The 27,550-nt window shown below is 40.8% G+C and overlaps 1 protein-coding gene across 1 annotated transcript; it reads left to right on the forward strand.

Moving 5' to 3' along the window:
- Positions 1-1,510: 1,510 nt before the first annotated feature.
- On the forward strand, positions 1,511-5,237 carry LOC138597853 (serine/threonine-protein kinase pim-1-like). The gene is made up of 6 exons (XM_069669373.1): positions 1,511-1,976; positions 2,512-2,606; positions 3,494-3,700; positions 3,901-4,078; positions 4,186-4,356; positions 5,146-5,237. Exons 1-6 carry the CDS (start codon positions 1,511-1,513, stop codon positions 5,235-5,237), a joined length of 1,209 nt encoding a protein of 402 aa, XP_069525474.1.
- The last annotated feature ends 22,313 nt before the right edge of the window (positions 5,238-27,550 follow it).

Below are 27,550 nucleotides of genomic sequence, written 5' to 3' on the forward strand. Positions count from 1 at the left end.
ATTATTCTTGCGAAGTGACATTTACCAGTCAAAGCTAGTAGAATGTCATTAATCAGTGTTTCTCCACCAATAATCTGTATTTGTAGCTGTTGGATTTGGTATCAGGAAGGAAAAACTGGTACTGAAACACCTCTAATCCATCCAGCACAAATACTGATAACTTAATAATGAAGTTTTCTTCCTATATGTACAGTGAGTCAAAAGGTGTTTTCACTCTTTTCTTATATTTTACAATTTATTTTAACCAGAAGAACTTCAAATGCCCGACACAAGACCTGATTTATTGACAGAGAATCCCACCGACATCAAATATCTCTGTCATGATTCATCTGACCGTTTGCTGTGTTTGTGTACTCGCATACGGTTCTGGAAAACAATATCAAATATTGTAATGTTACTACTTAAATAAATGTCTCAATAAAGTTGTTTGTTTATTTTTAATTGTAATGATGGATTCGATCACAAACATTCTCAGAGTTTGGCGGAATGGAACACGTCTCATTGTGATGCATTAAAGGCGACATTTAACATTCTGTTCTGAGCCACCAACATAACTTCAGATCAGTCAGAACCTCAGATCGACAGCAGCTCTCCAACGTAACAGTCGCTTAGTCAATCGCTTATCCTGTTCAATTCAAGATGTTCACTTCAGCATCCAAGCAGAGCTGCAGCCCGCTGGAATCCAGCGAAGACAAAGGTAAGGATTCAATCCTAGTCCCAATTACATTATCATCCATGTTAAACCAGGTAGAAAGGGCACACAGTTTGAGTTATCGCCCATCTTCCTGCTTTTCTGCTGATATTTAACCAAGATACTTCTTAGTCTTCTCATGTGTTATCACTGGACTGTGACTTGTTAAAAAAGATCAGTTTTTACTGTAAGTTATGTGTAAAAATGAAGATTCCTGCACACTGATCTTGCACTGAAGATCATTTTTGAATCCAACATGAAATCTTTGTTCTGTATTTTGCTTCAATTCACTTCTGACTTTTTACATTTGTAGTAAAGTCAAGTTAAACTTTATTTATAAAGCAGATTTCATTCACGAAAGAGCTAAGTCTTTCCCCAAACTTCTCAAAGTACTGCAACGTGTAAACTGAACCACTGGACTTTTAATCATGCTCTAGTTGCTGTGTGGGGAGTTCTCTGTAACAGTTTTCTCATCACTTTTTTACTTCTCACATCTGGTAGAAAAAATGTGCTGTATTTGACCTGATGGCACTATTTTACAGTTCAGTTTAAGTATGTAAATTACTAAACAAACCCCCAGATTGCACTGAGGTTTTGAAGGCCAGAGCATTTCTGGTGGCTTCAATCATGAAAGTAACCTGCGATGCATCTTGGCTTGTGATGTTAATGGTTGAGTTGTTTAATGTTGTGTCGCATATTTCATGTTGTTTTAGTTTACTTTTAGACGTCTTACTGAGCAGAATGATGTGCTTGTATCACCCCCCAAAAAGGCGGACAACTTTCTAATTGTAAAATTTTGAAACATTATTTGCAGGAAACATGACAGGAAGTAGGAGGGTCAGCGCTGAAATGGACGAAGCCTGCACCCATCATCCTGACTTTCTGCCTGTGGTGGATCTGAGTCAGGGCAAGAGGAAGTCTAGCCCTGGCGAAGAACCACCAAGCAAGAGGCCAAGGGTGAGGACATGGAGCACCAGCAGTGAGGACAGCATCGTGTCAGTGGACCAGCAAAGCCCCAGAGGGTCAAAGAGAAAGGCCGACATCAACACTGGGAATCAAGCAAAGAGATCCAGGGTTTGCAGCAAAAGAAAAGCCTCCGCTAGCAAACCAAAGGACGCGTCTGTGCAAGCTGAACAGGCCGTGCAAAAGAAAAGGAAGGCCAGCGCAGATAACGGTACTTCAAAGAAGAAGAAGAGGAAGGCCAGCACAGATAAAGACAAACCAAAGAAGAAGCAGAAGAAGAAGAAGACTTCGCCTGAAATCTCCGCCTTCGACGTCAGCCGAAGTAAGCTCAGAGTCTCTAAGATAATTTCTCAATGGAAAACTCACACAGTTTGTACACTTAATAAGAGTCCGAGGTTTATGTGATCATTCCTCTTTTTACCAGCTGTGAGGAGATTTCAGTTGATGTTTTAAAAGTAGATTTCAGACAAAAGGTAAAGCTAATTTTTTGATACGATTCACGTGAGATAACAAATTCAACTCTGTCCTGATGTTACATCATTTCAAAAGTGGTTTGCTTGTATTGTCTTACAGACACACCACACAAAGCATGAATAATTTTCACAAAGCTGCATCATGATGTTCTTATTTCAGCATCCTTTTGACTCGATGAATGCGATTAGATCACAGCAGAATGTGTTTATTGTTGGTTCATACAAAGAACTGGATTGTCCTTCGGTCAAACCTTTCAGTCAACACATCGAACATGTCAAAAGATCTGCTCACATTCCATCTGGACAACAGTTCGTCCTTTCATATCATTAACACAAGTTTCTGACAATGTAGTAAAACCAATATGTGTGTGTGTGTTTGTGTAGAGGACTTCGAAGCCAAGTATATGCAGCTCCAGAAGCTCGGGGAAAGAGGATTCAGTTGTGTATATGCTGGTCGCCGCAGAGCAGACTCTCTGCCAGTGAGTATCTCACACACATCTTACACTCACTCTGAGGCTGACTGATCGAGTGTTTAGGCTGCAGCTTTTGGTTGCCTAAACTAAAAGAGTGGTTGTTCATATTATATATTTTGTTATTACGATACTATGCAGTGGCTAAGCGATAAAATGATTTCAATATAACAAAGACGACAACAGTCAGTTTGCAGTTTTTAGCTCACATGCCAGACTTTAAAATGTTTCCAATTTTCCAACAGTCACTTTTTAGATCTTAGTTGTTTTTTATCTGATCTTTAAACACGTTCTGACCATGATTTCAGTCATCTGACGTCTGGGAAGTTATCAGAGAAGAAGCAAAGCTAATGTTAGCGGCAGCTCAGCTCGTGATGACATTTAGCTTTAATTGTGACACTGCTGTATTCAGTGTTTTTACTGGTATTATTCACTGGGTCCATTTGTATTGGGGACTCCTCCCAATAGAAACCTTGTAAACGATGAACACTGAGGACATTTTAAACAGAAAGCGTTGCTCTGCAGCTCGGCTCACAGGCCCAACAAGAGTTGCAGAGAACTCATATTTAAAGTGTAACTGTCTTATTCAGCAGTTTTGACCAGTATTCTTAAATTTAAATATCAATATGGATCAATATATTGGGGGAATTAATACCCAGCCCACACTCGAGGACAATAAACCGTTTACCACATCCAAAGAAAGAGTCAACTCATACCTTGTGTCTGTGTCTTGTAGGTCGCAATAAAACACATTCGAGGGGCAGCAATCCACGGAGAACTTGTTGTAAGTAAACCGATCATTGATCTTCTGCTCTATTATCTGATCATTTAACTTCTAGTTTAGTGTGTGAGGATTACAGCTGTTAAACGTCTTGTCTTTGCTTTGGGTTTTTTAGCTACATCAGATCCCACAGGAAGTTGCCCTCATGCAGAGAGCCGCAAGTGGACCTCACCAGTTCGGGATGTCTCCCGTTGTAGAGTTCCTGGACTGGTACAACCTAGTGGATGTGGTCGTGATCGTGATGGAGAGGCCATTTCCCTCCATCAACCTCACGGCCTATATCAACAGCAGAGGCCACATGTTGAAAGAGGACGAAGCTAAGGTACTGAAGCCTTAAAATCACATGCTTCATGTCAATTAAGAGTCAACATTTTAATTGTTTTGTACTATTTTGTTTTTATTAATGCATCCACATTCTCCTCCTCATGCAAGCAAGATGACAGCTTTTTGATATTTGTAATTAATGAATGAATGTAATTGAACATGTGCATAAAAGCATCTGTTTCTCTCTCTCTATGTCAGAACTTCATGGCTCAAATCGTTGCGGCGGCTATCGACATGCACGATAAAGGAGTCTTCCACCGGGACATAAAAACAGATAACATCCTGGTGGAATCCGCCCCCTTATACACCCAACTGCGGATTATAAACTTTGGCTGCGGGAGCTTCGAAGTCGAGAAGCCCCACCAATCTTTCAGTGGTATGATATCTGGCCTCTGCGGCTGCTTCTTACTCATTGGCCACTTTGTCAAATATTTACCTTCATGTTTGAGCTCCCTCTTCATCCTCTCTTCCTCTGTATTCCAGGGACCGTTCCGTTTGCCCCTCCTGAGTGGCACAAGCTACAATCGTACAAGGCGGAACCCACCACGGTATGGCAGCTTGGTGCCCTGCTATACCGAATGCTCCATCCTCACCAGTTTGACACCCTGGACTTCCTTAATGGGAAGATTAAATTAACCAGCTGGCCGTCCAAAGGTATGACATCCAGTTTCTGAGAAAGCAGCAACTGTCGTGTTCTCAGATTCAAAGTAAAGTGAATTTCTATGTTCTAAAATGACACGCAAAGACGCCATAGGAGGCACATTTTTACAGTTCAATGCAAACTAAGCAAACATGAGTCTTTAGGGAATTTGCCTGTTTAATTTCTGATGCATCAGAAACGGTCAATCCAAACTCCATTCAAAAAAACAAGCAACAGTGATTTGCTTGTTGTCAGACAGACCTGACAAACATTAATAAGACCTTTTCATAAATCTGCATCATGATCAAGTTATTTTGGCTTCCTGCTATTAAATCAGATAAAACCTGAGACAGATGGTTGGGCGCTCTACAGCTGTAAAAAGATCCTAGTGTGCAAGTCATCAAACTGTGCACTGGTTGAATCAAGTCACTGGAAGCAGCAGTAAAGCTAGTCTAGACATGGTTCAGGGAGAAGGATGTTACATTAGAAGAGCTGTGTGTGTCTGTGGGAGACATTTCTGACAGATCTGCTGATTCTTTGCTGATTTTGTTACAACGTTCACTTTGCTTTCTGTCAGAACACTTTTGAGGCATTATCTGTTCCTGAGGACAGTTCATTGTTATATTTCTGTTAACCACACAGGACTGATGGATAACAAGAATCTGATTCAGATCTGATGAACTGATGATTTTCACATTTGTTAATATCTGTTTTTAATTGAACATCCGCCATGTTTACATTCCAAAACAGGCATGAGTCTTTTGTTTCTTCTTAAATCTCAAATTGTGTCGTCTTCTCTCCAGAATGTCAGGACTTCTTCAGGCGCTGTTTGACCATCATCCCTGAGGACCGCGCCACCCTGCAGCAGCTTCAGCTCCACCCCTGGCTGCAATAGTCAAACCCTGACCTCTAACCCCCCCTTTTCCTCACCCCCTCTTCCCTCTAACCCCCCCTTTTCCTTACTCCCTCTTCCCTCTAACCCCCTATTTCCTTACCCCCTCTAACCCCCCCTTTTCCCTACCCCCTCTTCCCTCTAACCCCCTCTTCTTTTCCTTACCCCCTCTTCCCTCTAACCCCCTCTTCTTTTCCTCTCCCCCACTTCCCTCTAACCCCCTCTTCTTTTCCTCTCCCCCACTTCCCTCTAACCCCCCCTTTTCCTCACCCCCTCTTCCCTCTTCCCTCTAACCCCCCTCTCTTTGCCTCTCTCTCCCTCTTTTCGGCCCATCCAGTCGAGGCAGACGGCTGTTCACCATGAGTCTGGTTCTGTTCAAGGTTTCTGCCTGTTAAAGGGAAGTTTTTCCTTGCCACTGTGCCACATGTTGCGATGTGCTACTCATGGTGGATTCATGTTGGGTCTCTATCTAATTAACTTAACAATTTGGCGCCACATAATAAAATTTGATTGATTAACCCTCACTTCAGAGGGGATCTATCTTTGAATGTAAATCTCTCTGGATGTCTCTTCCGTGTGCTGGAGCACTGAGCTCACTGTAGAGTGTTTTCGTGTCTCCATCGAGGGCTCGGGCTGGCTCAGGAACCAGTGCTACTGTGGTCTGAAGGCCTTTTAAATAAACTGCACATGAAGTTTAAGATCACAAATAAAAGTGACATTTCTCTGATATTATAAACTATTGTGGTGCCTATGATGATGCTGGAATCATCACCTTTACAAGACTTTTCAAAAGAAATGAATAGTGTGACATTGTTAAAATATGCTGAGTTTATATGAATATAACTGAATGTATTGTTTTGTATGGGGCGATGACATGGTCTCATATAAATCGCAGACCCATCAATTGATTCAAATCCAAATCGTATCGTGTCAGACAAATATTTCATCGGTGATATAATGTTGCGATGAAACTGCACCAAATGCAAAGTACAGCAAAGGCTCATGGGAATGTCATTATTATTTATATATTGCTCAATACAGATATTTATCACATGTATAATTTGATTATTATACCACATACACAGCTCTATGGGCGGGCCGCATGAATCAGCCAGCTACGGCTGTGAAGCTAGGCTATATGCTCCTCAGCGTAGCTAACGGTTATTATCCATAGACTGTATAAATAATGAATGAGCTAGTTTGACTTTCCCAGGAGGAGATTCTGTCGGTGACTGACTGCAGGTGTTTAGTTATCAGACTAAAGAAGTAGCGGACTCGCTGCTCGCTCGCCTGGTGAGAGAGCGGCGAGCCGACAAGTAACGGGAAACTTAAAATAACCGCTCTGCTCATCACTGCAGTCCACTGTAATCTCTTAAACTCTACTACTACTACTCTACTCTACTTCCAATTACACACTACGATGGACACCTCCCTCAATAAACAACTGCAAAACAACAGCAACAGGAACTCATATCCAGTGTTACAAAATCAACCACACGTTACAATTTCTGATAAACCTTTTTTATATAAGCACTGGAATGCTTCCCCATATCATTTTAATTTGTAGTGACCGTGTGAACTGGCTAAAAATGCTGCATGAGCATTGTGCACACTGCTCTTTTCTCATGATAGCCTTGCAGATAAGTAAATCTGAGCCTTACTCCTCTGGTCCGGCCCTGGTGGGAAGGTAATGGACAAAAAATCTGACACAGACTGGTCAGTCAGACGGCTTCCCGCGTATTCCTACACAGTCTCTTCTCAAAGCCTCTTGGGCCTTCTCGCTTTACTTGGAGGGAGTCAAAGCCTCATTCAAATCAGTGGAACCGCATTCAAAGCAATTTGCCTTTAAGACCATGGCCGATCCTGTCAGGAAGCACCAAAATGTTTGCCCGTGCCAAAGTGGACGTCCGCCAGCCCTAGGCCTGCTTTCTGACTTCTCAAAGGAGGCTCACAACCATAAAAACACAGGTAACACAGAAACGTTGAACTAGCAATGGCTGAAACTACATCAGTGGTGTCCACAGTGGTCTGATTTACTTTCAGAAATAGTAGCTTAAATCTTATTTGCATGATTATATGAGGATTCAACAAACCAAAACCAAACAAAGCTTTTAAACATGGCTGCCAAATGGAGCACATTGTCTTTCAGGATCTTATCACAGTCCCAACACGTATCTTTGTGCCACCTAAACCAATAATACTGCCATAAAGCCTCAAATGGATCCAAAAGCACCTACATATTCAGAGGAATGTAAGGGCAGGATGAGAGCGAGCTTCAGCATGAAGCGGAGCAGGTCTGATGAAGCTCCGCCCCTCATCTGACTGACTTAAAGCCCCTGGAAACTCAGCTTGAAATAGCAAAAATGCATATATGATATCAGTTGTGAGTGTGTCACAAAGCATCCACAAAAATCTGAGTGAAAATAAACGTTCAGAACCACGAGAAAATCTTCTTGAAAAACAGCTCGTTTGGCTGCGCAGACAATTTCTCACGACTGTGTAGGCGTGGCAGCTCCCGTGTTGATTGACACCTGCCGGGGTCCGCCTGTCCGAGTTCTCATGGCAACTGTCAACACAACAAAGGCGCATGGGAAAGCAGTGTTTCCTTTAGGATTTTTTTCAGCAGCAGGGTAGAGGGTGTTGTACCACCCAGGTATGTGCGCATGTGCACATCATATCAAAACTATTGCTGTCAGGTGATTTAAAAAATGAATCTAATTAATTACAGGCTTTGTAATCAATTGATTTCAATGAATCTCATATATCAATGATTTCTGTGAGAAGCACATCACATGAAGACTGAACCTCTTTCTACATGGTTATTTCTTACTTCCACACTTTAAGCTTGATACTGAGCGCACAGCTGATATGGGCACGTGCATTGTTTACACTGCGTATTAGAACTGCGTATGTATGCCGATGTCAGCGATGCGGAGCGGACCCTCTTTTGCCGTTAGAAGTAAACTGGTCCCGCTGTTGTTTATATGGTTGCGAAGACTTCACAAGTTCACTGTTTCAGTGGTCTTCCTCAATGAGGAGAGGATGGACGATCGTTGATTTCTCCAAAGAGTCGTTCAATTACAACTTCTGAAGCAGCGGCTGCAACAATTCATTAAATGTATGTGGCGGAAACACTGCTGCTTCTCCGCATTTAGAAAATAAAGAATGACACGTTGTCATCTCAGATGGTGGATGTGCACCCGGGGACAGCACACACAGGCATGATGGGGAAAAAAGGCGATCGTTAGGTAGGTAACTGCAACAGGTATGTGCAGAGATGTTCAAGGTGTGTGGACACGAGTTAGCGCAGACTCAGAGAGAGGGATCGATCGCGAGCCCAGAAGTGTTATTGCAGCTGCTATAACACTGCACGATTGGTTCCAAGAAATTTGTGACGACATAAATATCTTCACTGACCACGCCTAATTTAACCCCAGCGTCAGGGAACTTAACAAAGTAAGAATGGCAAAATCTCCAGTTTGGATTAAAAGTAATTTCTAAAACTTTTAACATGCTTACAAGTATGTACATAAGACTTTAAATTGCATAGTGAGAGGGATTTTGTGGATTAGGGTTTCCAGGGGCTTTAATAATATTTCGATGGACAGATCTACAATCTGTGTGTGAATGTGTGAGGCTTTAATATGTTTACCTTTTTCTCCTGTAAAGGCATGTACAGTGAGTTTTTGGTTGTTGGCCCTTTAACTGAAACATCGGCTTGAAAGATGCTAAAAGGCAATTTAGATCAAAGTGGAAGTGCAGAGAGTCAGCTGATCCTTTATCATTTGATGTAATTGTTGATATAAAGTAGCGTTTGGTGCAGCTTTAAAGGCTGAAGGTAAATCCCTCAACAACTACCTGTCAGTCAAGATGTGGAGTCGATTAACCAGTGACAGCCTGCGACGCACCACAGCTGCAAGCTGGTAAATGCGAGCAGCAGGACAATATGTGTGGTCAGTATTCTACCACTTTTAAATGCCACCATGGGCACCACATGGGGGGTTCAATATTACTTTTATGTTTGATACGAGTAAAGTCATCAGCAGTAATAATCTGCTTCATGGGAGGTCTTTCTTCTTCGTTGAATCCATTTTATTTCTGTTCTGTATGTGGTTGGTCTGGCTCACAGCAATACACCTCAGGGTACAAGTAAATAATACTATATGGTTTGATTATACACCTCATAGAAACACTAAAGAATACAAAATCACACAACAAATACATCATAATGCTAAAGTATCTGTACTTTAGAGGAACATGTACCTGAAATGTGTCATTGTATACTATAGTATCTTTGTGTGATATTCTGTCTTGGTTAAATTTGCATTCTGGCAAAAAGTGGCATCCCACTGAGGTCATCATGGTAATGAGGGATGGAAACATTTCTATAACTCCCAGCGTGTGGTACCTCAGTGTTCAGAAGGAGCTAGGCTGCAGCATACACAGACCCTGAGCAGGAGAGGCCGTCAAGAAAAAAAGGGTGGAAATGAGCTTGAACATGGCATGGTTTCTGTCATGATGAAATGGTGCATGGTGAGATGTTAAGAGCGTGGGGATGTCATCCGTGATGTTAGCTAAGACTTCTCAACAGATATGCATTAGACCAAGAAACCCCCGTCTGTGAAGAATCGTGTCGTTGGATGGGATTTACTGGAAAGCCGCACAGCTGGGAGGATAACACACTTCATTATCCTCCCAGGGAACCTTTCAAGAACTGCTGAGGGGCCCCAGAACCCACTTTATGAAGCACTGATTTGAAGAATATTGCCAAATAGATGCAGCGATCATGGCTTGTTGCTCTCGCTCTGTCTTCTCTGAATCTCTCCGCTGAGCTCTGCTGAAACACTCCTCCATGGTGAAAAACTATTTCACCAGCTGTGTTCACACAAGCACACACAGAGTACATGGATCTCTTTCACTGACAAACATATGGTTACTATTTTTGGTGCAAATAAGCTATTTTAAATAAGTTCAGACATTGATTGCTTTTCATTATGAGCAAGAAGCAGGTCTTTCAGAAAGGTCCTCATTATACAGACAGGGAATCTTCACGTACACTTGTCCTCTGTTAGTGCAACACCCCACACAAAGGGGTCTGCCATGCTTACATTGGCATTTTTGCTTAAAGCTCCTGTGAGGAGTTTTTTACTGGTTATGAAACAGACTGAAATTAATTCTAATGACTCTATAAGAGCAACTAAGGCAAACCAGACCATCAGATACAAGATTTATTAGTTCTGTATAGTTATTTAAATGCCTGAAACTGCTGGCAGGGGGTAGGTGTCACATGAAGCGATTTACTGCACGCTGACTTGTTGTTGTTTTGTTTACATTTTCCAGGCCAGAAATTTAAAATGAGTGATACATATGACTGTTACAGTGTTACAACATTACAATTTCATTTAGCAGAGACATCTGAGAGTTAATACAACACGAGCAACGATCAAAACAGGAGGGATCGAAGTCAGTAAGAGCCAACAAACAGCTTCAAGTGCTTCATATAGGGCGTTTTTTTTATATAATAATCATCATCATCATCAGCAACATCAACAAGGTCAATATTGTCATCATCATCATCATAAAAAAAGAATCACCGAAATCACAGAAAACACCACTTAAGCATGAACAGGACAAATCAGGAAAGAGATAATGTTACACCCCTGAAAAGGTAAACATGTATATTAAACACTCTCTTATCATTTTACCTGTTTTAGTTTACATATAACCTTTAATGACTTTAAATTACTTGATGATTTTAGTCACTTTTTATGAAATTTTTATAAAATGCTTTTATCTCTCTATTCAAATGTTTAACACTATTACAGATCATGAACGTACTGTTTTATTCTACTATGAAGTGTATAACTTTCATCATATGCATCATTGCATCAAATCCCCAGAATCAATGCGACCTACGACAAAAGGTTATGTAAGTCAGTAATCATTGTAATTTATAAAAATATAAAAGATAAGTATAAAAAGTTTAGTAAATTTCTGACATGTTTCTTCATCAGACTTTGCTTAATAAACAACCCAAACAATTCAGAATCAGAAAAATGTTTCTACACTCTGATTTATTCAAACACAGCAGATTTTTTAATGTTTGAGTTTAAACAAAGACAGACATCTTAAACGTGAGGTGCACCGCACTGCCTTTTTTGATGAAGCTTACGGTTGAAAAAAAGATTAGCTTGCTGCCTTAGCCTTGCCCGATGCGATTCTTTTGAACAGCTCATTGGTGTGAACGATGGGAGGCGAGTCATAGGTGAGAGCTATTCTTTTGTGTGCCCAAATTTCACCGCCCGTCCAAATGATCCACTCCTCTTAATGCCAAATTACCACAGGCAACTTTTTTTCTTTTTTTTTTAAAGATTATTTTTTTGGCCTTTGGCTTTATTTATAGGACAGCTGAAGATAGACAGGAAATGTTGGGAGGAGAGAGTGGGGGATGACATGCACCAAATGATCGGCAGACTTGGAGTTGAACCTGCGATCAGTGCGACGAGGACTGTAGCCTCTGTACATGGGGCGCCTGCTCCACCGACTGAGCTAGACAGCGCCCCACCGACAGCTTTTTTTAAACTGCGACTCCGCTATACGAGGTCACATGCAGCGGAATCATGTCACCACAACATAGTGCTGACAGTGAGCAACATTATAATCCTCCGCCATATTTTGTATCATAAATCATTGGCAGTTCAATGACGTTGATTAATTGTTCCTTCATTATTCTGCTGTTTCCTTTTAAATAAAAAAAGCATAGAATTTTAAATATGCATCTGTGTTGACACGGGAGCCCGACCATCACCATAGATCTTATGGCTCCATCCCCTTCTGAGAGTCGTTTGAAAGAAGCCATAAGATCCGGCTCCCTTCAAAGAGCCGAAATTCCCGACGCTATAAAAGGCTGATTTTATCACCGTCAGTAATCTACAGGGCCATGAAAGAGTCTCCCATCAGCCCCTGCTCTGTCTTGTTGACACTTATGTTGTTGTCTTCTGCTGCGGTATTTTTGGCCACAGCAGCAGTGCTGCCATTGTCAGTGCTGGCAGTCTGAAGAGGAGATAGACGGTGGTTGTTCAGGTGAGAGCTGGGATAAAGAGCTCGGCCAGGCGTGAACCTCCTCGTCCCTCCTCCACGTTATTGTCTCTATCTCAGTTGCTCCTTTTCTAATTCTCATTGCTTTCTCTTGTTCATTCCTCGTCCGTCTCCTGTCTTTTGTTGGTCTGTTTTCCATTGTGAGTGTGCAGCCTTGCTGTATTCATACAAGAAACTACAGGGAGCAATAACATTGTTGTTGCTGCGAGCCCCTTTGCATCCTCACTTTCTTATTTTGCTCAGAGGGCTGCTGGTGTTGCTGTAGACTCTTTGTTCAGAAATAAAAGATCATTCCAGTTCATAGATTTCAATCAATCAATTTTTATTTATATATTGCCAAGTCATAACAAAACTTATCTCAGGACACTTTATAAATAGAGCAGATGTAGACGGAGACGTGAGAGTGGGATAGACAGATAGGCAGACACAGAGAGACGGAAAGAGACAAATGGGAGACGTACACAGAGCAACAAATAATACAGACTAATAGCTAACAGTGGAAATATGTCTGAAACAGCAATAACAACAACGATAATGATGATATTATAAGTATGACTGATAATAATTGTAGCAGTTGGATTCAAGCAGGTCCACTGCCTCTCTCATGTTCCATCACTCTCTCCTTTGCTCCCCCTTGCTCTGTCTTCCTCTTTGGTATGCGAGACTTTGCACTGATAGCCAACATACCTAATGAGCAATTGGTGCCATAGGGTGACTGAGTGCAATTGCATGAAGCCACCCCCTCCCATACACACTCCTGTGCTCCAACAGGCAATTATTCAAAGAAAGGCCAGTGGAAGGGCCACTAACACTTTGCCCTTCCTGGGTGTAATTAATTCCAAGTGTCAACACTGCAAATGATCCTCTTCCTTTGTGCACAGCCACACATGCACACTCAAATAAAGCCATATGGATGCACATCAAATTCTCTCAACACCCCCATACTTCCTGGTTTATAATGGATTAGTGCTATCTGTCATATCACTGATTAAGATGTATTCATTTCAACTAGTGGAATGGTGGTTTCTGCATAATAAATCATATCCTTTGGTGGATCAGAAGCCCCCACCTGCTGTAATTTTCCTTCATATCCCTTATTTGTGAAAAACGCTTTGTTGTTCCTGGCTGGCTAGTCATTAGCATTCACAAACACCATCTCCTTTAATGATATCCACAGTAGATTTACTACAAGCACTCTGCAGGTAGTAACTCATTAGCCTTTTATGCATCTAGGTGCTATGTAACGCTTGCATTAAATGCCAGGTAGGCAGTTTTGTGAAGTCCCTTTAGTAAGTCATTTAGGAGAGCCTGTGTTCCAATACTGTACAGTTTAAAATGATGATCAGTCGAGGAAACACAGTTTTTCTGTAATGCAAGGTAATGACACCCCGGCTCCCATCAGCGGCTATCTGATGATGATTTAGCTTCTTATTCATTTCTATAAACAGACATCTGCATGCTAACAGCTAACAATCTGTTCTAGATCTGAAATTCAACGTGAGATAAATTCCCTGACGCGGTGTCACAAAAGCCTTTCAGCATTCAGATTTCCCGACCTCGTTGAATGCATCAGAAATTATTGATACGACCTCCCTTCAACAAACCAGCAAGTAGTTTTCTTCTCCTCTTGAGGACAGACCTGACAAAGCATTTTTACTTTTTACTAATCTGCATTCTGATGTTGAAATTTCAGCAAAGGTAAGAGCCGTTAATTAAAGTCAATCACAAGAAAAACGGATTATTTATCTGTTAACAATGCAGCACGTGAAAAAGGAAGTCATTTATCACTAAACGCTGGCTACACGCCCACCATGTTCATCGTTGTCCCCAGAGGTTATATCGTTGTCAGGCTGTAGCCGATGGGATCACCGATTGAAAGTCCCTCGCATCTGCACGTTTTGCTGGGCCCCACACTGTCTGTTTTTAAATCTCATATTGATTTTTTTATTGACTGTGGTCAACAGTTGGTTTTCAATGTTTTCATAAATTTGGATTGGATTGGATGACACTGCTGTTACTGTTATTCCACCACCACATATCACCTCTGACTCCACTGCACCGCCGACCAGCATGTTTCACAAACGAGCACAAAAGAGGAATACATTTGAGGGGGAAGTGTGCGAGAATGCAGTATCCAAAAAGTCTAACTTTAAACCCCAGCTTCATGTTCAATTTTCTAAATAATTAAAGTAAAATGCCGTTTACCCCGGCATGTTCACCAGTGTCTGCAGAGGCTGTAACGTGTCAGACTATAGCTGATGGGATCAAAGATTGATCAGGTGCATACTGGGGTCTCCCTCACCTGATGTTGAAGCTGCGGGGCGCACAGTGGTCAATTTAAAAACACAATGAAGTAAAAAACGCAGCATATATGTTAAAGAGCTACAGTTTAAAATGTACTCGATACAATTAACTCCATAAACTGTGTCCAGTGTTATAAAGTGGTCTGTTAAATTTCGTTGCCACTTTGAAATGATAAGTATCCTCACTATGAAAGCTGTTCAAATGTGCCTGCTGTGTGCTGCAGTAAATGGGCCCACTCAGGATTAGCTGCGGGGGGGGGCCTCACGTGTATGTGTTACTGTGCTGAATATAGGATACATACTGTATATATAGGACAAAATAGAATAAGAGACTCTGATGCTAGAGGAATGCCGCCTGTAAGGGAGCTTGAAGGTTATCGTACAACATCCTTTGTCAGTGTCTTGCCCCGTGTCAGAGTCCTCGTGTTGGAGCCGGTGTAGTTTAACCGGCTACTTTAATTTTACTCTCTGTCATCAAACTCCAAATGAATTCCCCGCTGGGTTCCTTGCTGCCCCAATGCCCAACAGCCCAACAGCCCAACCTCTTAGCAGTTCAAAGCTCACCAGAAGCTTCCATGTTCTCAGAGCTCTCATGCCATGTAGAGTCAGCTGATACCTGTACCACTAGCTGCACAGCTAAATGAGCTACACTTAGCAGTAGCAGTCACATCTGTTCATCAGAAAACCATTTTCCATAAATTATCACCCAGTTTCATGACTAACTAAAGTTACTAAAGTGGGTTTTTTTGTACATGTTGTAAAGGTGTGTTTTGGTGCCATCAGAAACTCTCAGCTCCAGCATCTATCGTGGTCTGATAATCCGTAACTTCAGCGCCTTGTCTCTCTCTCATTGAAAAACAAGCTGTTCCACTTTGCGCTGCCTACAAGCCTGGAGCACTTCCCTTGTGATGACTGGATATGCAGCATTACCTGCTCCTTTTTTGTCCCTGGGTGGTTTTGACTTTGCATTGTTTTTGGATTTTCAGCAATTTTCTGTTGGATTTGTTTTGGCTGTTTTTAAGCTGTTTTTTTTTATTGCAGTGTTTCCCTCATTGCATCTGTGCAGGACTTTTGTATGCTTTTTAAAAAAAATCTCAATTTGCAGCTTATTTCTAATCAAGCTTTATTTTCTGTTTCATTATTGTATTTGCATCCATGGTTTCAGGAACTGCTAATAGCTGACTCAGAATGACCTATCATTGTCACAATTTTATTGTAGCCTTAAGCAGGACCATTCTTGGCACAGTTGTTTAAATTATAAAAAGTATAGCTGTTACTAATAGCTAGAAAGATAGATAGAGAGATACTTTATTGATCCCGAGGGACATTTTGGCATCCAGTAGCTTACAACAGGGGTTCTCAAACTGCTTGGGGCCAGGGACCCCTGACAGCGGAGAACATTTTCCAAGGACGCCCTCATAATTGTAACACTGATTAAGCATTTTCTTTCTTTTTGCACTCTTACCCTCAAATTCCACAGGATCAGTCACACCCATTCAAGTCAGTGCTCGTGATTCCACAGCACGCACCGCGGTCCGTCTCCGGCGTGTCCCAGAAGCGTCTCCAGCGCGTCTCCAGCGCGTCCCAGAAGCGTCTCTCCGCTCTGCTCCACTAAATATACGCACCATTTTTGGCGGAGGTCACTTCAAGCTCGCGTCAAGCTGAACAGAGCAGATCATTCCAAACAGGAAGTCACACACGAAAACAGCATACAGCATCCGGTCATTTCAAAATAAAACACCATGTACAGACCGGTACAGACTACCGTTTTTTTTCCGTTTTCATAACAACAACACACTGAAATCTCGAAAAAAGAAAACTTTTAATAAGTAGTGTACTCAGCCATGGTAGAAGCACAAAAATCACAGATCACAACTGATCCAAATGAGCCGATAATCAACCTCGGAGGTGCAAACTGAACTGTTTGTGTTTTGCTCTGTTTAAATTGATGTAATCAAGTCATTTGACAATTCTCGCGCGATCTTGTGAATCCAGCTGCTTGAGCCAGCGCTCCGCTGCGCTGCAGATCAGACACGCTTCCTGTGGTCGAAGGCTCGCGCTGTCTGACCGACCAGAACAGCAGCACAGACGGAGCGCGCCGGACAGAGATCCTGTGGGATCGAGGCGTTAGATGCCATTGGAGCTATTTGTATTGTAAAAGTTATCAACCTAAATACTGACCTGGTTCATAGTGATAAATAGAAAAAACATTTCAATTCCAATCATGGTAATACCACATACACACTTTAAAACAGAGGCTCATTTTATTCTCATTGCTTGTGGACTCAACTTGACAACATTTATACTTAAAGCTTTCAGAAAATTAACAGCAGCGAGGCAGCTGCAGGAACGGCTCGTTGTGACCTGAGTGAGTTGAGTGATTCATGACAGATTGACATGATGTGTCACAATCATGTCAGTTTCTATTGGTCCAAAGTTAACGTGGTGGGAGTAATAGACACAACATGCTTCATTGGCGCAAATGGTCGTCATCTGTAGACATGCAGTTTTTAATGATACAGCACAATTTTATAATTTTGTTATGATTATTTAGTGTACCCCGCTTTGAGAACCACTGGCTTACAAGACATATGACATTACACACCTGTCACCCCCTCACCCCCCCACCCCCAAACCTGTCTGGCCAATGAGAAAATAAAAAAGTTAAGAGACAGTTTTAAAAAAACTGCACTAAAGCGCTAAAACAAACACGAAACAGACGGAGCTACTGGATAGACTGCTACCTGCGTTGGCGCCGGAAGTCTAAAAACAGATAATGATAATGATATCAGTCGTTCGTGCCTTGGTATTTCCTTGTGTTGGAGTTTCAAATAGTATTTCCCCTTCTTCCTAGATTGGCTGCAAACATGGCAGTGGATATGTTAGAGCACTGCAGAATTATCCAAGGTGAACTGTATTCCCAGGAACACTGATCGCCAGAGATTTGGGACTCGGCCTAATCTGCTGAAAAACAGAAACATTTCATCACACCTGCATCAGTCTTTCCTTTCCAGAGCTCATTTACCAGTCCTGTCCTCTATCGTAACCCTTTCCAGTTGGTGCTTTCTTTCCCTCCGTTGCTCTCTAAGTTATTCATTACATGTTTGTAGGACACTGGATGCAGAAACCATATATATCTATTAGAGTGGCTGCAGTGTATAGATTTGTTCACCTGGAAGTAATGTCCTCTGTACAAGGCTCAGGTGCTGCAAGTAAAACACCTCCCTGAAACATGTATCTAATGTAGAGCTTTAATGAGCGGGAAGGGTTGGTGAGAGGTGGCCGTAGTGTTCACAGTGGGACAGTGTGTGTGTGTGTGTGTGTGTGAGAGAGAGAGAGAGAGGGGGGAAAGAGGTGTGTGTGTGTGTGTGTGTGTGAGTGTAAGAGAGAGTGAAAAAAAAATGGATACAGGAGAAGTGAGTCTTCCAGCTGAATAGACGAACAATCATGCAAAATTCATGGCCATGGGAAAATCTGACACTGCTGTCGAGGGACAGGAGGTGAGGAGGGATGAGAGAGCCCTGGAGTGGGATGTGAGGCAGATGAAGAGGGATGGATGGAGGATAATGTGGGTGGAAGAAGTAGAGGTGAAAGAGTGGGTGAAGGAGGAGGAGCAAGTGGAGGGGTGAAATTGATAAAATTCAAAGTAGTCGAGGAGATGTCTGTGAGGAAACAACAGAACACAGTAGGATACCACAGTGTGCAAATCATGGTCTTATTTTAGATGAAATATACAGTATATCCATTGCTAAATATATAACTCTACAAAAAGAAGAGACAGAGAGATAAGATCCTGCAGAATTGTGCACAGCAATCTCCAGTGTGTACTCAGTGGAGGTGAAGCCCTGCCCTTAATATTTGTTTGACATAAATTGCTATGCTAAGTGTAGAAAGAAATGCAAGTTCTAAATATGAATGGGTTTGCTGTTTTTGGTTCAAAGAATAGAGTACATTATGTTTTGCTGTCCTAAGTGGTCTTCTTATTATACAGTGGAGTGTGTGCTTAAAGCCTGCAGCTCATCTGTTTGCAGACTTGAGAGAAGAAAAATGACAATACTAAAGAGCACTCTATGTGAAGGACACGGTTGGTTTAGAGCTTATTTTTCTCACTTCTCCCGACCCTGTTATTACTACACATCATGTGATCCTGTGATGGCCCTTCATGGTGACTTCATACTAAACACCGTGTCTTCCACGCAGAAGATCTAAATGGATTTTGAAGCACCAAGCTTATTAAATTTACATATTAGCAAGAAAAAATTAATGTCTTTTTCTGCTCCTCTTGATGCCTTAAGACATGGACCATGTGTTAACTAAGACACATTTTCTAATTGGTGAATTAATTATCTAATAATCTCATTAGTGTTTCTTGCCATGTTTGAAATGTCATGCTGATTATGGATATGAGGCAGTTTCTGTGCCTCACAGTGGGTAATGTCACACAGACATTTGACGATGGTGTAAGGGATTCTTCTACTTAAATCAATTAAACAGGAAGTTCTAAAACAAAACATTGAATTTCAGCAGCAAGATATGTACAGAAGAATTACCCAGTGTTGAAAATGAAAATGCCTTCATGATATATTAATTTTGATATCTAGTGAAAATAGCACACATTTTTTCTCTCGCTAGTTTCTAACTGTTGTGCAATGTTTTATCTGTTTTGTGTGTGTGTTTTTTTCTGATCTGGGTTCCACACTGTTTCTACGCTTCCACCCAGGTGACAGACAAACATTCACCAGAACTCAACGATGAATGAATTAGATTTTGGTGGTCAAAGATCAAGGTCCCTGTAAGCCCACAAATCAACTAGGATAGAATGATGAATGGGGACACTGGCAAAGGTCAAAGGTCAACCTCAGTGCAACATCATCATGTCCGGAAAATATCTGTCTTGCCATTATTCCTGTCCAATTCATGTAGACATAACATCTCAGGATGTTTGGCACTAACATCCGCTTGGAGTCAAGGTCTAGCTGATAATATTTTGGTAGTTGGAGGTCAAGGTCAATGTGACCTCATGTCTCCATTTCTTGGAGGAAATGTTATTTCATCTGAGAGGACGAGGCCTGTGATGTATTAGTTATCAATCTCCCCTTACTCTACCCTTACCTGTCCGTTCACCTGGTGTAACAATAGTCTTCTCGACATCACAGATGGAAGCATGACTTTTTCCCACATACTGCTAAGCCCTTGTATTCATGGAATTAAAAGTTTAATGATTACATTTGACGTGCATAAAGCTCCAAGCCTATACACAGTTGTGCATTAAGTAAGGGAAAGTTAATGCTGGGTTATTTCAGTAAATTAGGCTCAAAGTAAGCTGAAATAAACGGCCCTGTAATGAACATTTCAGCACCATGGACAGTGCCACAGCTCTGAAAGAGACACAGAAACTAACATGAAGATAATTTTCTTTAATCTGTGTTTTCACCAAAATAAAACTTACACACTCCCAGACCGAAACTTATTTGAATATTTATTTGAAGACGAAAATTGACATCACTGCAGAAACATGCAAAACGTTACTGAGCACTGCCTCTTTGGATTTCAGCATCACTATAACTAAAGTTAAAATATGTATTTAATGATTTATATGAATTTATTTCCAATATTTATTGTAAATCATTTCTTGTGAACAGTTGGTGGTTATTTTGGGCAGTTATTTTCTAAGTTTGTCATCAAGTTAGTGAAGCCTTTTCGGCAGTGATTGTCAACAGATAAAATCTAATCAACCAGATACGGACAAAGTCTGTGTTAGTCTGTTAGTCAACAGAACAGTTTTGAAATGTAAGGGGGGAGTACTACAAACATTAACACTGTGAGCTGAAAGAGCTGAAGGCAACTCTTACATAGTTTTGTGACCAGAAAACCTCTTCAAGGTAAAAACAACTTTACCTGTGCAGTGGAAAGAACACTCTCAGCGGGGCTGTTCTCATGTAGTTTGATCCTGGTATTTCTCGGTTGATAGACGGTATAAGGTTAGTGATTATAATCACAGATTTATGACAAGGAAAGCAGAATCCAGTCACCTGCATTAAAGTTTTGTGTGAGGTCTGGATAATTAATGCCTTGCTCTTACTTGTAACCAAACACAGGGCCATGTTTCAGCAGAAGAGGTCTATCAGGTGGGTGTTCTGCCAGTTAGTGACAGAATTTGGGGCATTTGTCTAAATGTTGTCAGAGTTTAAGTGTCAAAATCTCAATGTCAGCAGAAATTAAAGTCATCATTAGATTGACACAGAAGAACGGATATTTATTCTACTTGTTCAAAAATATTCAACAGCTTAAGTTTAGCCATGAAACAAAGTCTGTATAATATCGCAGACACACATTTATTTCTACCTATAAATATCAGTCCACTTTTTTAAGCTTAGTCTGAAAACTTTTCCTTTTTGTATCCTTTAGTGCACTTTCATTACAGGACAGAAAGGACCCACACACTGATATGTTTTAAACTGAGCACTCAGGCTGAATAATGATTTCACTTGATATCGGGGGACAACTCATGAATTTTTCATCAACTTCTTGGAAAAAAAGATTATCAAACCTGAGGCAGAGTCAGAGGAAATGTATAAGTAATTCAGGTTTGGGTAAAAAGAGAATTGTTTTGATCAGTTTTCTACATTCATACGTATCAAATGCAAGTCATACTGCAGCTGCAAACTTTGGGATGTCAAGAGAAAGTTTTCTCATTTAGTTCTCAAATATTTAGTCAGGGAAGGTAGAGCGATGATAACACCAAGTGTGACAAAAATGCTTGACTTTAGTTACATGGCTTTTCATCACTGGTTCCAGATAAACCAATTCAAACATCTCTGAGATAGTAAGAAAATAAAAGTTTGGTGAAAACACACCATTAATGAAATGTTTAAAGACAAAGAAAAAAATGACTGTCCAGCTATCTGACGGTAAATAAATCCAAGGCGTGGAGAGGCAGTCAACAGGCATCCGAGGCACTCTGGTGTGGAATAAAAATCCTTTATCATAACATGGATAGGTCGAGTCAACGCAGCAACATCAGGACATCATTTTAGCTGCCAGGTGCGGCAATTTAACCCTGATCAAGTCACATGATGTGAATTTGTTTTTTCAGAAGTGACTAAACATAAGAAATGAAAAGGCTAACTGATTAAAAGAAACTGTCAGATGAGAGAAAACACCAGATGACAAAGAAAAGAATGTGTAAAACATGAATGCCAGGGTAACCACAAGTCACAAAAATATAAAAGTCTCATATGGGTGAAGGTCAACCAAACAATAAATGAATACATGAGTAAATGAAATGACCAAACCAGAGTGGATAAAGGTTGACCCAGAAAAATTAAATGAAAACTTACAGAAGGGTAAGGGTAAAGAAACACAGTATAAATAAGAATAATCTATAAACTATGATGGAAATATATGACAATCTAACACAGATCAAAATGGTCATGACTTTTAGATTGTCTGGATTGGAGCGGCCAACAGTCTTGTAGTGCTGGGCCCTGGGGTAGTTGGGGTTTTGTGTCCTGATGGCATACTTATGCTCAGCCACTCTCTGCCATAACTTTCATTTTGTGCATTCGATGTAGAAGCAGCCACATTCACATTCAAGTCTGTAGACAACAAAAGTAGTGTTGCAGATGGCAAAAATGTCTGACTCTGAAAGTCTTCTGTCTATCCATAAAAGTGTTTTCTCTGCTGATGTTGCTGCAGTGGTTGCAGGAGCCACATCCGTAGGTGCCAGTGGGTTTTGGAAACCAAGTGGTAGGTTTGGGAGGGGGTAGGGTAGGGGCCCTTTTGAATGAAAAAGATGAAGGTTCAGAGAATACTGTAACAAGGGTGGGGTCGCTCTGCAAGATATCCCAGTTTTATGTGATTATGTCTCTAATGTCACAGGACAAATTGTCGTACTGTGTAGAGAAATACATTCTGGGAGCTTGCTGTTCACGAGGCCTCTTGTTAAGACGGTGTTTTCTGTCAAGGGCTCCAGTGACAGCTTGGTTGAGTATCTTTTTGTTATATCACCTCTGTACAAATCTCTGATGCATGTCTTTGGCCTGGTTTTCAAAGTCCTGCTCAGTGTCACAGATCCTCCTAAGGTTTTGGAACTGGCCATAAGGAATGTTGGAAATGAGGCTTTTAAGGTGAAAACTGTTTCTGTCAGCAGATGGAGACGTGTCGTCCATCTATACAGTCATTGACACAGACATAATACACCTGTTGTTGGTAGGTTGGGAATGCAGAGCCAGTGAAAAGCCATGTGGGGTCTGGCTCGCTATACCGTTGCTATTGCATGTAACTATGTGTTGACAAAGATTATCAACCAAGGGGTATTGAAAAATAGATTAGACTACACGCCAACATAAAGAGGGGCCCTGTCAGTCCCTGTAACAAGGGCTAAAGGGTCACAGGTTTATGGACAAAACCGACCAATATAGGGATACAATTATATCCATATCCACAATAGAATCTTCACCTTGTAGTGAGCAGAATGACACTGAAATTAACCCAAGTGAACATAGTTTATTTAGATTTTCTTTTGCTTGACCACTGTTTTTCCTGTAATAGACGTATGTATATGTCCATGACTGTCGACTGAAATTCTCAGGTCCAGAAAATTCAGCTCTGTGTCACTATTTCAAAGTGAGTTTGATGTTAGGGTTACTGGTGTTGAGGTACTGAAATGAAAATGTTTGTTGGTGAAAAGATCTGGCAACTAGCCTGAGAGCCAGGTGAATCTGTGAGCTCATGTTTCATTCTTTCTGGGAAGTCTGCCCTCCATGCAATTTTTCATCCTGCCTGATTCACGTTGGGGCCAATCAAAACGGTGAATCTAGGATGGGATGAGTTTGATGTGATGACCAAAATGAGAGCGCCATATAGGCCTTTTCCTCAACAACCAACATGGCTGCTGCTTTAGTGAAACAGTTACAGCAACAGAATTAAACAAACATACTTATATCGCCGCCTCAGAGCTGAGTGTTTCCACCAATATCATCAAGGCTTGAGATTTACCCCTCCAAGACTGTTAGCTTGTGAGAAGAGCCAATCACTGTCAACTCCAAGTAGGATGATACTCTGTGTGGTTAAAACGCTGCAAGGATTTTAAAGTGAAATATTTATCAAATCAGATTTTTGTCAAATCGCGGTCAAGAACTACAGACAGACTAAATAATGGAAGAGAGTGTTAGATACATGCATGGATTCTTTTTGGCTCCTTTATGCACCGCTGCAGAATATGTTCAAAACACAAGTAGTGAGGACCGATGCTAAACTTCACCGTGTCAAGAGAAAGACAGTTTATCTGTGGAACATCTGTGGTGAAGACTTAAAAACATCAAGTTTAAACAAATCTTTAAAAACAGATTGTACACATGTTGAACAGATATAGAAACAAAGGGTACAGTATCACTTGTGCTGTGTATCTGTTGACTTGTGTTATTTATGTTATGTTGTTGTTGCATTTGTGTTGATTTGTCTCCTGTATTTATTGGTGTTATTTTGAACATGATGGCCTCGACTTAATTATTATAGCTTCAAAGAAGATAAGGGGAAGGACTGGATACTCTGTTATTTGCCAATATATTTTATGTTCTTTTGAAACATGTTTGAAATAAATTAAAAAAAAAAACTCAAATAAGTTTTAAAATGCGATTTGAGAGCATCCAGATTGAGATGCATCTGAGGTCCGCTTCGCATGGCATTTCGGACGCCCTCCAACTGTGGGGGATCTGATTTACAAGAACTGTGTTTCATATGCTGTCCAGATTTTCTTTAATAAATCTGGATACAATAAAAAACAGATATTGGCTGACAGCCTGAAAAAGCCTTTACCTTAGGAAACCTCTTTGCAATATTCATTGTGATAGCAGGGAAACGAGTGAAGGTGAACTCTGAGTTCAGTCCAAGTTTAATATCCTTATTTCCATTTTTTGGGAAAACGTTACAATTGAGTTTGCATCTTTGCTCCGGTGTCTGCTGTTCATAATGTTACATAAACACATATTCACATGAATAGACACACAAAAGTACACTCATGCAAAACATCTGTGGAGCCCTGAAGAGCGAATCAACCACTATTTCTGGATGTCAGGGTGAATGGGAAATGTTATTAGGAAATTAGGAAGATATGCAGGACTCCCAGTTCGGGAAACAGAAAACAACACTGTTGGCTCAGTTGATTTTCTGCTGTGAATATATTCAACTTCACACGGTGGTCCCACCTGATCTGAATGCTTTACCTGATGTGACTTCTTTCTGTGTGAGACAGAGGCAGGCAGAATACTTGATCATAACAAGGACTGACAAGTTATTTGTTTTATGCCATTTGTTATTATACAGTGTTAGAGATTAATTAATTCAGCGTTTGATAGCAAGAACACTAAGTTTAAACAAGATCAAATTATCAAAAGCATAAACGTACCATATTTCTGCACAGGGTCAAACTTTTTCTTGTTTTTGACAATACTGATTAATCATTAAATCATTACATTTCTTTTCGTTGAATACGTTTGGCCAAAATGTCCAACAAAAAAAGACATAGTATCATGACCTGGACAGTATTAGCTAAGAGAAGATGGAAAATGCCGGACTAAAAAGCACACAATCTTTGTGTGACTTCATTCGTCTCCTACCTCACGCCCCAATCCTCAAATATAATGTACATTTGTAGTTGAGGAACTAATCCCCCCCATGAAGCCTGTAGTTTTTCCTCTTACCCAAAGTAGAACAAAGCACAACCACGCTTTCATAACTTTAACATGTCTAGTTTTAAAAATGGATGTTTGTATGCAAATATTTCACTGCAAAATTGGGGGGGGGGGGTTTGTTGTTTTTTTGGATCTTAACAAAAACGGAGGGAAAAAAACCCCCCATGGTATTAAAAAAAAGTCCATATTATTGTTGATAAAGTGTGTTGATAGTGTTGCACGTAAAGTAGTTATTGCACATTAATGACTTGTATTTGGGGGGGTGCTTTCTGTTCAGAGTTCAGTATGGTAACAGCTTTGGGATACAAACTGTTCTTGAGTCTTGTGGTGCGTGTTTTGATGGACCTGTAGCGTTTTCTGGAGGGCAGCAGGGTGTTATGAGTCCTTTAGGATGATGAGGTGAAGATGTCGTCCAGGGCAGGTAGCTGTTGGTTCGTGATGTTCTGGGCAAAAAGGGACAGCCTCTGCTTCATCACATGTATCTCTGCTAATAAACGTCAGAATGACACTACATTTGGACTGGATGTTCACAGACAGGTCCTCTTCACAATAACGTGTTCATCAACTACTTTGTCAGTCTTTGAAATATACACACTTAAACACCCAAGAATTATAGGTGAAAATTCATTAGGAAAACAATAATTCAGAAGGTCTGTAAAAGTCTGTCATTTTTAAAGTGAGGACACCAATCATCAAAAGATGTCGTTTATACTATACTATATTTATACCTATATATAGACTATCATTCATAAAAGTACTTTTCAGTTTACCCTCTGATGTCACCAGGCCTTAACAGTGGAGCCAGCACTTCAAAGTGACACTTACAATGGGGCTCTATTGGTATAAATGGGTGAAGAGAAGGACACAAACTAAATTAAAGTAGATCATTATAGCGCAGCCAAATACAGGTATGAAGACATTCTGTACTTATCACAACAACCAGTTATTTATTTATCCATGCATTGCAAATCACCAAAGACTATCTCCAAACTGAGCACAGCTGCTCACAGGTACTGTAGTATACACATGATAGATGAGGTGAAAATATGCATTAATAAATAAGAATGGTACATTCATATAAATGGCATATACATATAAATAGATGCATTAATAATACAACACTGCAGTCAATGAAAATAAGTGATGCTGCATTAACACTAACAACCACTCAATGAACACTGATAATGTATCCATCTACCACCACCAGCTGTTAATCCTCTGTCCCTTTGTGTTTGTGTTTAAGTAGTGCGCTGTGTGAGCGCACCTTTTACATTCTACTTAGAGCTGTGGTTGTCTTCTGGTACAACTTCCTTCAGGTCTTCTTTTTATGTGCTTACGACTTTTTTCTTTTACTACTCATTGGTAAAACATTGGCTGCAGTGGTTAGCGCTGTTGCATCACAGCTAGAAGGTCACTGGTTCAAACCCCGGCTTGGGCAAAGTTGGCCTTTGAGTGCGGAGTTTGCATGTTCTCCCTGTGCATGCGTGGGTTCTCTCAGGGGTGTCCAGCTTCCTCCCACAGTCCAAAGACATGCTCCTTAGATTCAGTGGTGACTCTAAATTGCCTGTAGGTGTGGGTGTGACCATGAAAGGTTGTCTGTCTCTGTGTGATTGACTGGCGATCAGTACAGGGTGTACCCCCCCTCTCGCCCAATGACAGCTGGGATAGGCTCCAGCCCCCCCGTGACCCTAACCAGGATAAGCGGTATAGATAATGGATGGATGGTTAAATATTTAAAAACCACGAGACAGGCATAATATGATACTTGCCAATAAACCTGATTCTAAGGTTTTATCGATAGCATTGATATCTGAAGTGAGAATGATGAACTATTTAGGTATGACGTTTGCGCACAACGTCAGTTATGTATGAGCAGGTAGACAAACTCTTTAATCCATTAAACTTATAACAAACATGACTCTCCAAACTTCTAACAAGATGAGCTCTTCCCACAGTCCCACTCCTCTTTAACGTGAAGAAATACAAAGCTTGCGAGTCACGGTTGCTGACAATCTTTCTCAGGGAAGCGTTTAGTGAACACTAAATAACACACATTCTACACACCTAAATATGCCAATACTTATGATCGGGGTATATAGTAAACAAACCTTTGAATGTGTGCTTTAATTTAATATATTCCCCATCACTTTCAGTCTTATAGAGCAGATACAGTGATGTTTATTAAAGTGAGGTATCTGTAACTAGAATTCATACTTATTCA

This window comes from Semicossyphus pulcher, unplaced genomic scaffold (genome assembly GCF_022749685.1).
Source record: "Semicossyphus pulcher isolate SPU_LCO1_2020_fin unplaced genomic scaffold, fSemPul1.0.p SCAF_2, whole genome shotgun sequence".
NCBI lineage: Eukaryota > Metazoa > Chordata > Actinopteri > Labriformes > Labridae > Semicossyphus > Semicossyphus pulcher.

Bases quoted from the DNA above. Each gene is read 5' to 3' on its own strand.
- LOC138597853 (XM_069669373.1), top strand. From the start codon at position 1,511: ATGACAGGAAGTAGGAGGGTCAGCGCTGAAATGGACGAAGCCTGCACC. The intron at 4,079-4,185 runs GTATGATATCTG...TCTGTATTCCAG, and splicing joins GCCCCACCAATCTTTCAGTG to GGACCGTTCCGTTTGCCCCT. The intron at 4,357-5,145 runs GTATGACATCCA...TCTTCTCTCCAG, and splicing joins AACCAGCTGGCCGTCCAAAG to AATGTCAGGACTTCTTCAGG.